At 46.5% G+C, this 17,106-nt stretch overlaps 1 protein-coding gene and 1 pseudogene across 2 annotated transcripts in view; one reads left to right on the forward strand and one right to left on the reverse strand.

Annotated features, from left to right (window-relative positions):
• Nucleotides 1-12,977, reverse strand: part of Mcm3 (minichromosome maintenance complex component 3) — a 17,829-nt gene extending 4,852 nt beyond the window's left edge. Inside the window, exons 1-12 of one of the 2 annotated variants that reach the window (XM_021197512.2) lie at nucleotides 12,822-12,977; nucleotides 10,405-10,517; nucleotides 9,844-10,052; nucleotides 9,260-9,390; nucleotides 7,531-7,769; nucleotides 7,231-7,339; nucleotides 5,813-5,966; nucleotides 5,401-5,532; nucleotides 4,800-5,008; nucleotides 2,901-3,075; nucleotides 2,435-2,561; nucleotides 1,564-1,714 (exon numbers count right to left, since the gene is read on the reverse strand). In XM_021197512.2, coding sequence (XP_021053171.1) covers nucleotides 1,564-1,714; nucleotides 2,435-2,561; nucleotides 2,901-3,075; nucleotides 4,800-5,008; nucleotides 5,401-5,532; nucleotides 5,813-5,966; nucleotides 7,231-7,339; nucleotides 7,531-7,769; nucleotides 9,260-9,390; nucleotides 9,844-10,052; nucleotides 10,405-10,517; nucleotides 12,822-12,899 — 1,827 coding nt within the window. In that variant the 5' untranslated portion in view covers nucleotides 12,900-12,977. The remainder of the gene's footprint in view (nucleotides 1-1,563; nucleotides 1,715-2,434; nucleotides 2,562-2,900; nucleotides 3,076-4,799; nucleotides 5,009-5,400; nucleotides 5,533-5,812; nucleotides 5,967-7,230; nucleotides 7,340-7,530; nucleotides 7,770-9,259; nucleotides 9,391-9,843; nucleotides 10,053-10,404; nucleotides 10,518-12,821) is intronic. The other variant, XM_029539225.1, reaches the window with a different exon arrangement.
• Nucleotides 12,898-15,629, forward strand: LOC110321337 (annotated as a pseudogene).
• Nucleotides 15,630-17,106: the final 1,477 nt, after the last annotated feature.

Raw genomic sequence — 17,106 nt, forward strand, 5'->3', positions numbered from 1 at the left:
TGCAGGGGAGAGGATGCAGGGGAGAGGGTGCTAGGGATGCAGGGGAGAGGGTGCTAGGGATGCAGGGGAGAGAGTGCTAGGGATGCAGGGAGAGGGTGCTAGGGATGCAGGGGAGAGGGTGCTAGGGATGCAGGGGAGAGGGTGCTAGGGATGCAGGAGAGACGGTGCAGGGGAGAGGGTGCTAGGGATGCAGGGGAGAGGGTGCAGGGGAGAGGCTGCTAGGGATGCAGGGGAGAGGGTGCAGGGGAGAGGGTGCTAGGGATGCAGGGGAGAGGGTGCAGGGGAGAGGGTGCTAGGGATGCAGGGGAGAGGATGCAGGGGAGTGGGTGCTAGGGATGCAGGGAGAGGGTGTGAGGGATGCAGGGGAGAGGGATCATCAGAGTATGTTCTATACGATCCTGAGCCCTACGTGTGACTCCTCTTAACTACTTCACAGAGGCAGACATAGGTATAGAAGAGTTGACTCTGTCCAAGGCCACCTGTGTAAAAGTGGATTCTGAGGACAGCTATCTGTCTCAGAGTGAGGAGGAGGCCGACACATTCCCACACAAGGGGCCTGTGTCTTCTTAAAGCACTATTATGTGTTAGGGTCCTGGCCTACTATGGCACACTATGCTTACTTTGAGTTCCAGGGAGTTCTAAAGGCCCTGCCGCTCCCCAGCGTTCTCACTGGTAAGGAGAAGGCCCGAGCAGTTAAAGGCTGCGCCCCAGGCTGCACACCAGCTGCAGAGCTCTGACCACCCTCTATCATGGTTTCTATGTCTCCGGTTATAGGAACCTTCAGCACCACATGCAGTTCACCTCTATCTTTGGACCTTTTAATTTCCCATTTATACCCACATCAATCTTTAAAAGCAAACCCGTAAGTGCATATATGCATTCACGTGTTAGATATGCATCAGTGTTAGATACTCCATTACCACCTCCGATTTCTGCATCACCTAAGAATTTTGTGAAACCTTCATGCGCACTAACAGAACTAGACAGTCATAACTGAAGGATCAACCAGGACGACATCCACAATGGCTTGTCACACTCTGTTCTTGTTTCGGTGAGCAGGTCTTTGAACGGGCACACTGGAACAGTTTGTGGACAGGGAGGAGCATTTAGTATGGAAACGAGTGATGCTCTGCACATCCCACCACGGGCAGAGGGGAAGTAAAGTACTATCAGAACACCCTACACAGAGCAAGGACGAGGCAGCAGCAGACGGCCCAAAGACCGGTCCTATAAGCCAGGATTTGAACTTCAGTGTTCCTGGAAGATGCAGGTAAGTTCAAATCTATTAAGTCACACTAGAGACTGCTCTGAACCATGGTCACTCAACAGAGACAAGGTCAGGTCCCAGAAGCTACTCACGGTTCACTGGCAGACACTTACTACATCTGAGGTCTTAGTTTTCACTCCCCTCAGAAAGGAATAAGTAAATGTCTCTCAACAGAAAGTTCTTCAGACCAGGAAGGGCAGTCAAGTAAAAACTCCCCTAGGTTACCAGAGAGCAGGAACTCCAGCCCTCATGTCTAGCTAAGGGACCCTCAGCACCACAACCCCCTGTGTACTTACCCGGGCAGTGTCTGAGCTCATGCTGTCCTGGCTACGCAGGCGTGAGTATTCTTCTGCAATGTAGGCTGCTGACTCCTGTGTCAGGGTGGGCTTGATAATTTTGGCCACATGAATGTACTTCTTCATAAAAGCTGCGCTCACCATCTTCTCCCTGGATCCAAGAGAATGAATGCCATTTTCCTAACCCACCTGGGGCCATGCTTTACCTCCTGGAGGAGGGGACACACAAAGCATTTCTGATATTCTCTATTTAGCCTCAGGTGTTACCCCTGACTCATAAAGTCTGGGGAAGTTCTGGTATTACAAGGTTTTTTTGATTGTTCCACCACATCTGATACCTGTCCTATTTTATATGTGGCAATACTGGTTCAAAGAAGTCAACTCAAATTCAGCGCAATGATACTTCTCTCTATAATATGGCCAAACAGAGGCACGAGAGTCTATATAGCATGCTGGAGCACCCAATCAGGTCTCCTCTACTCAAATTCATCCTTAAAGCCTCTACTGCCTGCTACCAACTAACCGTCACCAAAACTCTCCACAAAGGACCACAGGAGAATAAGAGGAGATCACACACCCACTAACACTTGGGCATACTGTCAAAAGAAGGAAACTTTAAGACGGTTATATGTAGTCCAGGCTACCTTCTTCCTGCCTCAGCCTCTCAAGTACTGAGATAACGAGTGTGAGCCATGGCTAGCTGTCAAAACTATCTGTAATCTGTTTTAAGGAAGATCTGAGCCTGAACTGAATCAAGCAGAGACATTATCAAGGCAACTGGCTAGGTCAAGAGCTTTATCTGTAGACCCAAAAAGGATGTACTCTAACAAAATCTCAGCTTTCTCAAGAAAGAAAGAAGCAAGAGGCTCACTTTTTCTTCTTGGTCCCATGGAGAAGGCTGTCATGCTTCTCATAAACACGGGTATCTTGCTGGTCATCCTGGGTAAAGTCGGGATCGTCTGTGGCCAGGATATCCACTGAACTACCCAATGGCAAAGCTGGCAAACACAAGTAAGACAAAGAACATCAAGGAGTTAAAGCCAAGAAAAACTGCCTCTTTTCCAGCACGGAAAGAGACGAGACCAAGAGCTAAAAGCAGGAACCCAGGAGGAAAGAGACACATGGACCTCACAAATGTGAAACTTAGAACTGCCCAAAAGAGATACAGCAATACCCCAAATGGACAGACACTTAACCTCCAGTGAGCAGTCAAGTAAGGGGAGAAGGACAGGAAGGTGAGGGTACTGGAAACATTAACCCAGACACAGAATGAGCCAATGATAGCGGTATCCGTTAGGACCCCTCCACCAGCCACTCTTAGTATTCTCTATACTCACCATCACCGTCCTGCTCCCCTGGGGCCCTGTATTGGTGCATCCTAAGGACGTGGTCTGAGATCTCCCGATCCTGTTCAGGATCCATCTGATCCAGCATGATGAAGAGCAGGTCAAATCGAGACAGCAGTGAGTCCTGTAGCCCAATGTTCTCCATGGGTGTCTTATACTGATCATACTGGCGAACAAGAGGACAACCAAGTAGAAGCGACATCAGTAGGAAGAAGAGACATCAAGGCCAAATCAATCCTGGGGTGAGATTGTAAGGCTAGACCACACAAAATACAGCAGTCGAGCCGAAAATTTGGACCAGGATATATAGCTCAGTGGTAGAGTGCTCCTCTAGTACATATGAGGTCCTCAAGACTATCAACACAGTAGGAGATATGACCTCTCCTAAGTTGTCTCTGACCTTCAGATGCATGCTACACACACATACATGAAGACCTCTGACTGACCTGGACGTCCTGAAACTTGCTACAGAGAAGGCTGGCCTCAAATGCACAGAAGTCCGCCTGCCTCTGCCTCCCAAGTGCTGGGATTAAAGGCATGACCCACCACACCCAGCAGAAAATCAATCATTCTCAAAAGGAACCAAAAAAGTTTAAATGTGCATATAGCGTTAGCCTATAGGTCCTGAAAGTAGGGCATGCATGGAAAGAGTAGTATTGCAGCTTCCGTCCTAACAGAAGGGAAACTTCACTGTTTAGTTCAGGAGCATCGCCGTGTTTAAGTTCATACAAGGAAACACTGCAAATCCATTTTAAAAAGGCAAACTCTTAATAGTTTGGTTTTCAGTTTTATCAAGAAGCCACCATACTGCCACCTATAGTAGCATACCAGAAATACTTGCGTATATCATGTTTATTACAGTATTGCTCACTACAGCCAAGATATGAAATTGGTTTATATGTCCACCCGCAGATGAATAGATAAGAAAATGTCAGATAAGATTATTTAAAAATAAACATGACAGGATACCTTTAACCCCAGCACTTGGGAGGCATAGGTAGGCAGATCTCTAAGTTCAAGGCCAGCCTAACCTACATAGTGAGTTCCAGGACAGCCAGAGCTATAGTGACACCCTGTCTCAAACACACACATACAAAAACACACACACAACTCCTCCTTAACTACAGACTACGAACCCACCAAATATTAGGGGAGTCATAGAAAACTGATACCAGGAACAGGTTTCTGGATGCACAATGACCATCAATTAATTCAAAACCAACCATGTAACAAATCTGAGTGGTTCCCCAACAGTGCTAGTTCTGCTGTGTCACACGACATCAATAAAGCCTGGTTCTGAACACACATGTGCATTCTCATGATGTACGCTACATGACTCTCAACACCAACAGTGCCTGGAAGACCAAGGCTCAGGGCTGAGATCACCTGATAAACCACAGTCCTTTTAGTGCACATACAAAGTCTCCAAGGACCAGAGAATGGACCAGAGGCATAATGGCCTAATTACAGAAACAGACTCGATGGTCCTAACATCAACTGTTTGGCTAGCTGGCAGCCAAAACAGCAGAAACCCAGGTTCACTCACAGACCTTGTCTCAGAGAGTAAAGTGAAGGATAGAGGAAGACACCAAACATTGACTTCTGGTCTACTTGAGTTTGCGCGCGCGCGCGCACACACACACACACACACACACACACACACACACACACACACACACACACACGGCACAGAACCTGCATACACACTCACACACATGCACGCATGATTTCTTTTCTGTTATATAGGAACCATGAAGAAAACCTGCTGTGATCCAAGAGCAGTAACAAGACGAGCTGACCTACTGTCCTTTATAACAAACCTCTCAGACCAGCCAGTAAGCAAAACCAAATTGATCCAAGAATAGTGGTTATGGGCCCAATTCCACTCACCCTGCCATAGACCGGATTGGCAGCTGCCAAAACACTGCAGCGGGCATTGAGCCGGGCATGGATGCCAGCCTTTGCAATGGTCACTCGACCTTGTTCCATCACCTCGTGGATGGCCGTGCGGTCCATGTCAGACATCTTGTCAAACTCATCGATGCAAACCACTCCTCGGTCAGCCAGGACCATAGCACCAGCTTCCAGGCGGCGCTCCCCTAGAAAGAGAAGAGTTACGTCTGTGTCCACGGTCTAGGTCAGGGGACAAAGATCTCAATGGCTTTCTTAGGCACCTGTCCTCATAGTGCATGAGAACACAGTAAGAGACTTCATGTCACAGGAGTCCCTCACATGCTCAAGTGATACCCAACTAGAGTTCCTTTCCTTTTCTTCCAATCTTTCCCCTAATTTCATTTCTCCTTTCTCCTAAGGTTTGCTGACTTCCCTTTTGCCCTCATTTAAATCATAATTTATCCATTTCTCCAGAACACTCAGTCTTATAATACACTCCACTAATCTTTCAAATGTCCCAAACGCAGTCAGCGCCTACAAGGTTGATGAATCTAATCTGCTCACACTCATGCTGGGCCTGACAAGGACCTGTCCTTACCTGTTTCCTGGTCTGTAGTGACAGCAGCTGTGAGACCCACTCCAGAAGAGCCCCGTCCCGTGGTGGGAATGGCCCTGGGAGCGGTGCAAAGCACGTACCGCAGAAGCTGGGACTTGGCAACTGATGGGTCACCTGCAGGACAAGATGGGGGTGACTCTCTAGGGAAACCCCGCACACCCCAGCAAATCCTGCTTCCACACAGAACCTGATGTTAATCGTTACTTCTTTCCCTTTCCCATTGGTAGAATAAAGTCTAGGTCAGATAAATTAGAATTTCAGGGATGATTTAAAACAAAACCACCCCATTTTAGTCTTTTGTACACTGATGAGGCTAAAATATGACTAGACACGTGGTACAACTTTAAATACACATTCTTCCAAGCCCCGTCCTCAAGGTCTAACGCCCTCATACCTATTAGAAGAATATTGATGTCTCCTCGGATGTGGCTGCCGTTTTCAAGTTCCCGCTCCACCCCTCCCAGGAGCAGGCAGAGGATCGCCTTCTTGACATAGTCATGCCCGTGGATGCTTGGGGCTAACGACCGGGCCAGCTGCTCAAAGACATCCTGGAGGAAGACCCAAGAGGGAAAAGCCTGTGACACCCAGGGGGGTTCTGGAGCCCACAGACAAGATAAACCCGGGTTCAAAACCCAAAAGCTTTGCTCCAAGACAACCCCATTCAGACAACTAGCAGGGCAGGTAAAGAGGTAGCCTATGGCACAAAACAAAACTTGTAAAGGTGTACTTGGTATAAGAGGCAGGGGAATTGTGATTTAAGGCCAGCTTTTGCTAACTAGGGAGATTCCAGACCAGTGTGGGCTATATAGTTAGATTCTGTGGGGGACAGGAGAGAGAAGTCCGTTAGGCTACCATGTGGTTGTCGGGACTTCATAGCTTTCTGAGTGAGAACTTTCCGTTTCTTCTGTCTCTTTCAGGCCAGAAGCTAAGTACCCTTTCCCGCGATACTCCGTCCAGACTTCCTTAGTTCTCAGTCCTCCCTCCCCACCATGTGGCTGTCTATTCACTATACCTAACTCACACAGCATGCCACGCTCTCTCCCATCTATGAACCTATCTATAATAAACTTCTCTCCAAACCTAAAGCGACAAACATACCAAAAACACCAAGCTGGGGAAGCACCGCGGTGGCACAGGATTTAGCTAACACACACAAGGCAAGGTCCCTGGGCTTCGTCTCCAGAACAGTAAGCACATTCCCAGTGCACACACACACACACACACACACACACACACACACACACACCCCGGGCTCAGTCATCTCGTGGCTCAGCAGGGGCTTCTATCACACATGGGTATATGTCCAAATGTGGACAGATTGTCTTTATAAAGCAACCACCCGAGTTTAATCCTAGGGTCCATAAAGTGTGAGAAAATCAACTCCTACAAGCTGTTCCCTGACCTCCACATATAGGTACACATGCACACATAAACAGTGAAAAGTAAGTAAATACAGTTTAAAAAGAAAAACTAAAAACAAGTGATAGTACATGCAGGAGGCTCAGGTGTTCAGGGACAGCCTGGGCTACACAAGACTGTCTCAACAGATCTAAACCAATAAAGCTCAACGGCACACCACATTCTAACTCCTACATGCTTAATTTGCATTAGGTTCAACTGAGCAGCCCAGAAGACACAAGTACCACCAATAAAATGGCAAAAATACCCTTAACTGTCAGTTGGAACAAAATTGGAAGGCAGCACCAAATACTTCAGAGAGAAAACACAAAAGCAACTTCCTCTAGCTCCAGCACAGGATGGCCCCATGCAGGACGCAACACTTCAGACCAAACCCATCCCCATTCAACTGACCTTGGAGCGAGTTTTGCTGAACTTCTTGATCTTCGCTATATCGTCTGCAGAGAATGCAGGCTGAATATCCTTGCTCATCTGCTTCACATTGCAGGCGATCAGAACGGTCCTGCAACACAGTGAAAGGGGAAGCCAGGTTCAGCCCCAGCAGTGCTAAATGCTCCTGGTCTATTAAACTAAACCAGAAAACAGGAGCAGAGAACTCGACTGAGCTCTGTCCACCAGCCACAGTGAGGACGGAATTGCCTATTTGGGAGGGTGGGACTCCCAGGCTAGGCCGTCGCACAGCAGACCCTTTACCTGAAGGTCCCTGAGGTGTAGCCGCCCTTCTTCCCTGGAAGGCAGCGGTAGGTCCCCACCACCTGTATTCTGTCACCAGGCTTCACTTTATCCACCAGATCATCGTCTAGAATGACATCCACAGAGCGAGGAAGCTGACCAGCAGGGGCCTTCTCCGGCATCTCCTGGATGGTGATGGTCTGGTGGTCCTTGTAGACGGACAGGCCATACTCTGTCTCCAGGGGGTTGTTCTCCTCATCCTACAGACAAAAAAAAAAAAAAAAGTCATTTTGGTCTTGTCTTTAAAATGGAGCATTCATCCAACGTGAAAAACATCTTTTAGTGATCTGGAACCTTTACTATCTCAAACCATAAATGTGGATGCATCTCTTCCAGCCTTCCTAACCTGATCCTTGAGTTAGTAACAAATCAGCCAGTGGAAGGGTCGGTTTTCACTGATGGGACCATGGCTGTACTAACACCTAAATTAAAGTCCTGACTCCTCACACTGATGCTGAATCTGTGATTATAAGCTGACACAGGCTTTCTTTTCCTCTTTCTTTTTTCTTTGAAGACAATGTTTCCCTGGGTATCCCTGGCTGTCCTGGAACTCACTCTAACCATCCACCTGCCTCTGCCTCCTGAGAGCTGGGATTAAAGATGGGTTCTACCATGCCCAGCTCTGATGCAGTTTTTCTACTCCAGGAAATACCCAAAGCTACAAACTGCTCACAACAGCATTCCTACCAAGCAAAATGTAAAGAATATCTAAATCTACCAACAGAATAGGTAAATAACATGGGATCGTTATCACACAAATGAATACTGTAAGACACACACTCGTGGGCATACACAATATCACACAAAAGCTGTTGAGCACAAGAGCATGTACACAGGAAAACAGCCAAAAGCTGCAGTTCTCAACCTGTGGGCCATGACCCCTTTGGGGATTGAATGACCCTTTCACAGGGTCACCTAAGACAATTGGAAACCACAGATATTTACATTATGATTCATAACAATGGCAAAATTGCAGTTATGAAGTAGCAACAAAAATCATTTTAAAATTGGAGGTCACTACAACATGAGAAACTTTATTAAAGGGTTAAAGCGAAAAGGAAGGCTACGAGCCACTTGGCAAAAGCAATCCCTAGTGTTAAGACACTAGGATTGCCAGGAATGGTGTCCTAACACTCGGAAGACAGAGGCAGGTGAACTCTCTGTGAGTTCAAGGCCAGCCTGGTCTCTAGTAAGCTCCAGGAGAACAACCAAGGCTATGTAGAGACCTTTTCCCCCAAAACAGACACTAGGATAGCATGGCCTTCGGTGGCAATTTCTAAGCACTGGTAAGGTTTTTTCCACTTTAGATGCTGGCTTTATGAGTCTATTTTGCTTATAAAATGCACATGTAGCATGCCTGGCCCTTTACTTGGGTGCTGGAGATTCAAACCCAGGTCCTCATACCTCCAGAACAAGTATTCTTATCCACTAAGCCAACTCCCTAACATCTAACTATAATCTTTAAAAAAAAAAAAAATAAAGGTAGGATTTCTATATTAAACTATATCTTGAACCATTCTTTTTTTCTGAATTAATCCTTACCTCACATATCTACTTTTAGAATAAAGACTCCAGATACTATATAGTCGCCTGAATTTAAACAGTCACTCCAGATACTATATAGTTACCTGAATTTAAACGCTCACCCTTGATTCCACCCCCAAGATGCCCAACTGATTCCTGTCCTCACCTTTGTGGGATAAACAGAACTGGATGGGAAAGCCACCAGGGTAGTGAGGTCAGAGTAGCGTCGCTCTATGGTCTTCTTAGTGGCAGGACAGTAGTGAACACTGCGAACGACCTTGGGGCGAACTAGAGAGCCTAGGGATGCAAAGTGCACAAAGTCACCCAACGGCACACTGACAGACAACGGGAGTCTAAACTCATGCAAGGCTCAGTAATAAATACTATATTCTCCCAGTTAGGTTAACCTGTTTTTCTACCACTTGTCATTTGCTCTTCTTTCCATCTATACATAGGTACACTGCATCCATGTGTTAAGTACCACCGATGTCAATGAAGGGACAGTTCAGGGCTGCAGTGAGGAAGGAAGAGCAGGACTCTTCCAGCTTTGGGAACTCACAATTCTGCTTCCATTGCTGGTCCCTCCCAGTCCCCCGAGTGCTGTGGACCCTGAGGTGCTTCACATCTTACTATTTAATTTCAATGTTTCCAACAAGTTCCCCAGACTCATTCCAGCTCCCCTGGGTTCCAGACCTCCTAAATCTACCCTACCATTTTCTTAGGGCCCTAGCACCATTTCGATCCACTCACATTTAGTAACAATGCCTTCCACACAGACCACACAGCTGAGGAAGCAGGAAGTGAGCGTCCGGGGAGAGACGTGCTTTGAGCCAAAGCTGCCTTCCAATCCTATGTAGAACTCCTCATACTGCTTGGCGTAGGTGGCATCAATGGAGGCCACGAAATCCTTCAAGGCCCGCTGGAAGGCAACCAGCTCCTCAAACGCATTGTTCAGGAGGCTTCGTGTGGTGGAGACAAAGAACAGTTAGACAGAGCTCAGGAAGCTGACCCTCGAAACAGGAAGGAACAGCCTTGGGTCAGTGAAAGAAAATCCATGTCTACTTTGTGCTACCACTGGGTAAGACAGTACAATACATCAGAACGGAAGTTATTGTCAATTCATCAAAGATGTAAAACACGATGCTCAACACAACGCTGGAGATGGGAGTACCTGAGACCACCTTTCTCTGGGAGACGACGGCAGTGTATTTAGGTCAAGTCCATGCAATCTAGGTCTCCCCAATCTAAACAGGATGCCTTCCTTTCTCCCTTCAAAGCAGCGGACCCCCAGGAGACCCCATCATGGCTCACCGGTTAGCCCTCTTTTCATTCTTCCTGCGCAGGTCATTCACACTGACAATCAGCCGATACTGGTTGTCACTGATCAGTTCCCGAACCTTGTTCTGGTAAATGCCTTGGTCTTCCTGCGAAGCGGGAAATAAGACATATAGAACAAGTGATTTGACATGTTAAATTAAGACTTTAAATTAGGACACAATTCAAATGTTTTTCAGAGCAGCAGCAACCCAGGAAACAAACCCTCCAGAGCCAGATGAATGCAAAGTCTGTTCTTCAGTCTCTCCCTCTCACCCTCTGGCCTCAGATTTCACCTACAATCTACTAAGAGACTCTAAGAATCATAAAGTCAGTGTCATCTAAGACACTGAGGGTCCCCATTCTACAGGGTCTTGGTTTTATTAATAGCAAGCTTAGATCTCCAAAGCTGCCTGGAAGGAGATACATAAAGGAAAAGTTGAACTCAGGTGGAGCACGGAGCTAAACTACAATTCCAGCACTCAGGCATCTGAGGCAGGAGGATCACCATTGGGTCCAAAGCTAGGCTAGAGTAAGACTCCTTCAAGAGCAACAGCCAAAAGAAGCAAGCAGATAGGTACACAGGGACAATCTGTAAACACTGGTAGAAAGGGGTTTCTTCAAGTGAGAGTAAGCCTGTCCTGAATCTACGGGACAGCCAGCTAGGGATTCCAGTAATATTAGAAGGCCAGAAGGCAGGCAAGCTCAGCAGGGGGGTCTACAACCACATCAAGAACTTGGGGGTACTTAAGGACGTATTACACAAAGGCAGGGTGGTCATTTCTGTGTTCTTGCCCTCTGGTGCAACATACTTCTTTCTGTCTTTCAGCAGAAGGATGGTCTTTCCTACATTATAAAACAGGTGTATGCCTTTCTGGACAAGGAGAGCACACCTGCTGTCTCAATAGAGCATTAAGGACCACTGAGCATTCAATTTATTTATTCCCTTTGGATTACTGATGGGGGGGGCTATTTATACCATGGGAGGGCAACATAAAGGTATTCAAAAGTCCTAAGCAGGGACTTGGGAGCTACTTAAAGCCTACACCAGCAAAGATGACACTAGCCACTATGTCACTTACACATGAGGATGCCAGCATGTTGACACATGTCTCCATGGTGCCCAGGAAATAGACAGCTGCAGACAACCCTTTCCTTCTGTCCAGCATGCCCTATCACATACTATCATGATCATTAACAGTTCTCCTATATGCTTACATTTTAATTGGGAATTAGAATGACCTAAGTCTTAAAGACTTAGTAAAAACAAATAAACAAACAAACAAAAACACCTTGCAATATGAAAGTTTAACTTTAAAATCTGGATGTTAACACTCCTGTCTGTAGATGTATTTCAAAATCATGATGTATATTTGAAATGTAATTTAAATACTCTTAAAATTCAAATTTAAATTGCTTTTCATTGATCAACAAACTTTCAGGTCTCATCAACATCCTATAGCTTCAAACTTTGGCTTACACTTAAACCCCAGTCTACCTGCATACAAAAAAACCACTTGATTCACAAAAAAGAGAGCTGTCAGTCTCGCTCCTACCCGCACCAGCATCAAGTCAATCATTAAATCTGAGGGCTCTGAGCCAGTTACATTAGCTCTTCCAAATAAGAGCCTGTTTACACCTGACCAGTCTCCTTGCAAGTTGTGTGGGGGTGTGGGGTGTGGGGGTGTGGGTAACACATGAAATTTAGAGAAAACTAAATTACTTTGGAGAGAACTCTAGCAACTCATGAAGATATGCAGGAGCAAGAAAATGACAAGAAGAGATAATGAGGAAGTGAAAATGATCAAAATACATTATGTGCTTATGAAGTTTCATAATGAAACTTGTATGTATAGTTAACATATCCTAATGTAAGAGGTTTCAAGAAAAATATGCTGCTCTGGGGAAGACGGCAAGCACAAGGCCTGAGTACCATATCAAGTAGGCTATGGGGATCAGTAGCAGCAATTATAAGAGAGAGTGATAAGAAAGAAATATGACCAAAATACATTATGTGTTTATGAAATTTCATAACGAAACTAATACATATAATTAACACGTAAAGAATGTAACTTTTAAAATCTTGAGGTACATCTGAAGGAGAAAAAAAAGATGACAGGAATTTGCAGAGAAAAGAAGTTATCAGCGGCCCTGGTCCTCCGTGGGGAACCCAGCACCGTGCCCGGTCACCCGCGGGACCCCATCACCCGTGCCCGGTCACCCGCGGGACCCTATCAGCCGTGCCAGGTGACCCGCGGACCCCAGCACCGTGCCCGGTCACCCGCGGGACCCCATCAGCCGTGCCCGGTCACCCGCGGGACCCCATCAGCCGTGCCCGGTCACCCGCGGGACCCCATCAGCCGTGCCCGGTCACCCGCGGGACCCCAGCACCGGGCTCGCGGCCCGAGTCTCACCTCGTCATCCAGGAAGTCCAAGTAGTCTCTCTGTGCTTCCCGCAACTCCACATCATCCAGCACTACTGTGCCCGCCATGCCGCTGCTCCAAAATCGCCGGCCAACAGACAATCCGGGAACAAACGTGCGATTCCGCCTTGGCGCGAAAACTTCCCAAGTTTTCCCGCCACGGAAGTTTATGATGGAGGAAGCAGGAAGCAGAGACGCGCTATGATTGGCTGACCTCTTCAATAGCCTTTCATTCGGTGCCTGGATTGGAGAGAAATGGTCGCTTTCTCCGCCCTAATAGGAAGGCTGACCAATGGTACAGAGAGGAAGCTCAAAACCCACCCCCTGGAAATTGAGCAACAGGAAGGCTAGGAAGCACCGCATTCTGGGAGTTGTGGTCCCTCCCACCCCTCCCCTGTTTTCTTTTCTTTTCTTTTTTTCTTTGCCTGTAGGAAGTTTTGTCAAATGGGAAATTAGGATTTACTAAGGGGGGGGGGTCAAGTTTGTACCCCATATGCACAAGTACATACGAAAGCCAGAGGTTGATATCTGGTGTCTTCCTCAATCTTTCTCCACCTTGTATTTCTGAAAGAGGAACACAATACCCACTGACCCATCTCTTTAGCTTCCATATTATTGATTCTAACACACTTTGTCTTCTAGCCTTCATTTCCTCCTATACAAAATGAGGAATCTGAATTCAAAACTCTCCAGTAAGCCATCACTAGTATTCCAAGAGCAAGTTAGAAATGGTGTAAAGACAAATTTTATTCACTGAATCATGCTATTGCTTTTAATACGGCCTCGATTTGCTGTGTCTTGATCTGTAACCTTGAAGACACAGAGATATATAATTGGTATTTCTCCCTACTTTCACAAGGTCATGAGGTAGATACGCAGAAAATCAGATTGTTCAAAAAAAAAAAATAGGCATAGTTAATATATCTGAGAGTTCCATTGTTATTCGCATGCTTGCTTTGCTTGCTATCCTTTGGCTTTCTGCCTTAGGCACTAATAGGCCAAGGCTGATTTACAAGGTGGAATAATTACTAAGAGGCTGCTTGGAAAGTAGCATGCAGAAACAGTGAAAATCAAGGCATTGCAAAGTGTACAAAGTGTACAAAGTACTTCCTTTTTTCTATGTCTCCAGCCCAAAGAAAACACTTGGAGTGGGCGACCCTGAGGTGGAGAACAGATGTGTTATGGGTACTGGATGCTGCTTCTAAGATGATGCCCACCATGTTATCCTAAAGAGGGGACTGATAACTCTCAGGCATTCCTCAGCTCGTGAGTAACAGCTCGTGAGCTTGTCTGTGTTTGCCAAGTGATTGCTGGGGCTATAAGACCACCCTGGGTCCTCATGGCAACTTATTGTGGATGGCCAAGGCAAAGCAACAATTTCTCCTTCTGAAACTCCTCGATGGTGACCATCCTGCAGCAAAGACTTTAGTGGACATTGCCGGATCGGAAGACACTGACACTAGTGATGGCACCACCGTGGTGATCCTGCTGGCGGAGGAGCTTCTGAAGCAGGTAAAGTCCTATGTGGAGGAAGGTTTGTACCCTCAGATCATCATCCGAGCTTTCTGCACAGCCACCCAGTTGGCTGTTAACAAAATCAGAGAGATAGCTGTGACTATGGAGAAGCAAGATAAAGTAGAACAGAGGACGATGCTAGGGAAGTCTGCAGTGACAGCCCTGAGCTCCAAGCTGATCTCCCAGCAGAAGGCCTTCTTCACCAAGGTGGTGGTTGATGAGCTGCTGCAGCTTAAAATGACTGGCACCAAGAAGGTGCAGGGCGGAGCCCTAGAGGAGTCTCAGCTGGTGCCACTTTCTCTTAGTCTGGGTTTGAATGCAGCCCAAGAATCATGAGAACCCCACAATTGCCTTCTCAAATGTTGAGCTCAAGCTGAAACAGAGAAAGATAATGCTGAAATCAGAGTCCACACGGTGGAGGATTGCCAGGCAATTATTGATGCCAAGCAGAACATTCTTTATGACAAGTTGGTCATAGTTGGGAGCCAAAGTCATCTTCTCTAAACCTCCTATTGCGGATGTGGCCACCCAGTACTTTGCTGATAGGGACATGTTCGGTGCTGGCCACTGGACTGAGGAGGATCTGAAAAGGACAATGATGGCCTGTGGAGGCTCAACCCAGACTAATGGGAATGCTCTGATTCCAGATGTGCTGGGCCACAGCCAGGTGTTTGAAGAAACCCAAATTGGAGGAAAGAGGTGCAATTTCTTCACTGGTTTCCCTAAGGCCGAGACATGTACCACCATCCTCTGTGGTGGCCCTGAGAAGTTTATGGAGAAGCCAAAGAGGTCCCTGCATGATGCCATCATGACTGTGAGGAGGGCCATCAAGAATGACTCTATGGTGGCTTGGAAAGATGGAGCTTTTCAAACATCTGAGGAACTACTCAAGGACCGTTCCAGGGAAACAGCAGCTGTTGTTTGGGACATATGCCAAGGTCCTGGAGGTGATCCCACAACAGCTATGTGACAACGCTGGTTTTCATGCCACAAACATTCTCAACAAGCCTTAGGATAGACATGCATGGTGGGGGCGGGGTATGTTGTATGGAGTGGACATCAACAATGAGAACAGCACTGACAACTTCCAGGCCTTTGTGTGGGAGTTGGCCATGGCCATGGTGCACATCAATGCCCCTGACAGATGGTTCTGAGGCTGCATGCCTTATCATATCTGTAGATGAGACTATCAAGAGTCCTTGCTCCACTGTGGCTGCTCCAGCAGCTGGCGAGGCCAAGGCCACCTCCATTGAAAGGCAGTCTGTGCAACTCCCAGTGAGGTGAATGGGCTAAGGGTGGGGTGGCTGATTGGTCTGCTGTGTTCTCACTGGAGGTTATATAAAGAAAACTTAAGGTTATTCAGTAGAAGAAGGAGGAGAAAGAAGAAAATACTTGAGGACAAAATACAAACCCACAATAAACCAATACTTCCCTCAAACAACATGTGTCCTTTCATTCATTAAACATTATATATTACAAAATATTTCAAACAGTGCCTTTTAATTTGCTTTAGGCTCCCAGGAAATCTGTCATCAGTCCTTGTCACCCTTACAAAGGCCACATAAACATGGAGATCAGACAGTCTATGCTCCACATAGGTGATGGTTTGTACATGCTTGGCCCAGGGAGTAGCACTATTAGGAGGTGTGGCCTTGTTGGAGTAGGTGTGTCACTGTGGGTATGGGCTTTAAGACCCTTGTCCTAGCTGCCTGGAAGCCAGTCTTCTCCTAGCAGCCTTCAGATGAAGATGTAGAACTCTCAGCTCCTCCTGCACCTTGCCTGCCTGGATGCTGACATGTTCCCACCTTGATGATACTGGACTGAACTTCTGAACCTGTAAGCCAGCCCTAATTAAATGCTGTCCTTTATAAAACTTGCCTTGATCATGGTGTCTGTTCACAGCAGTAAAACCCTAACTAAGACAAACCACTAGAGAAGATTAAGGAATAATCTACATATGCAGACTTCCCCACCCAAACAGGTCTGTTCTCTGTGGTGTGGCTCAGCCATGAACATCATATACTGGAGAGTGCAAAGATAATCAATATTGTTTACTGTGTTTGAATTCTGTGCTTTTATATTGTAGACCTATAGGCAATCTGTTTAACCTTTCTGTACCTTAGTGTCCTAGCCTTTCAAATAAACATAATATCCAGCTCAAAGAAGAGTTTAAATAATAAGTGAAGTAATAACAGATGTAAATGATTGAGAAAAATCCCAGAAATGTAGCACATATTAAATGAATGTTGTTGTTGGTGGTGGTGGTGGTAGTGTAGTTGTAGTGTTGATTGATGATGGTGGTGGTGGTGGTGGTGGTGGTGGTGTGGTTGTGATGGTGATGGTGGTGGTGGTGGTATAGTGATGGTGGTGTCCTGGTGGTGGTGGTGGTTTTGTAGTTGAAGAGGGATTCAAGGGATGACAAAAGTGTAATAAAACATTCTGGAGCATTTCTAAAGCATTCACTCCATTCAAGCCCCTCCCACTTCCACCACCAAGTTAAAGCAGAATTTAGTCAAACACCTCCCTTGAGTTCCTGCTTGGCTAAATAATCTGCATATTCACTGGCATATTTACTCCATATTCAAGGCATATTACTAAATTCCATGGTCTCTCAAATGTGTCAACATGCCTTCTAGAAGAGCCTGGCTGCCCTTCCTTGATCTTTCTTAATCCCACATCATCTATTCCTGGAGTCCTGTGGGTAAGTGTTGCTAAAGGAACAGGAAAATTCAGGACTCAGACAATATGAGTGATCCTACTG

This window comes from Mus pahari, chromosome 5 (genome assembly GCF_900095145.1).
Source record: "Mus pahari chromosome 5, PAHARI_EIJ_v1.1, whole genome shotgun sequence".
Classification (NCBI taxonomy): Eukaryota; Metazoa; Chordata; class Mammalia; order Rodentia; family Muridae; genus Mus; species Mus pahari.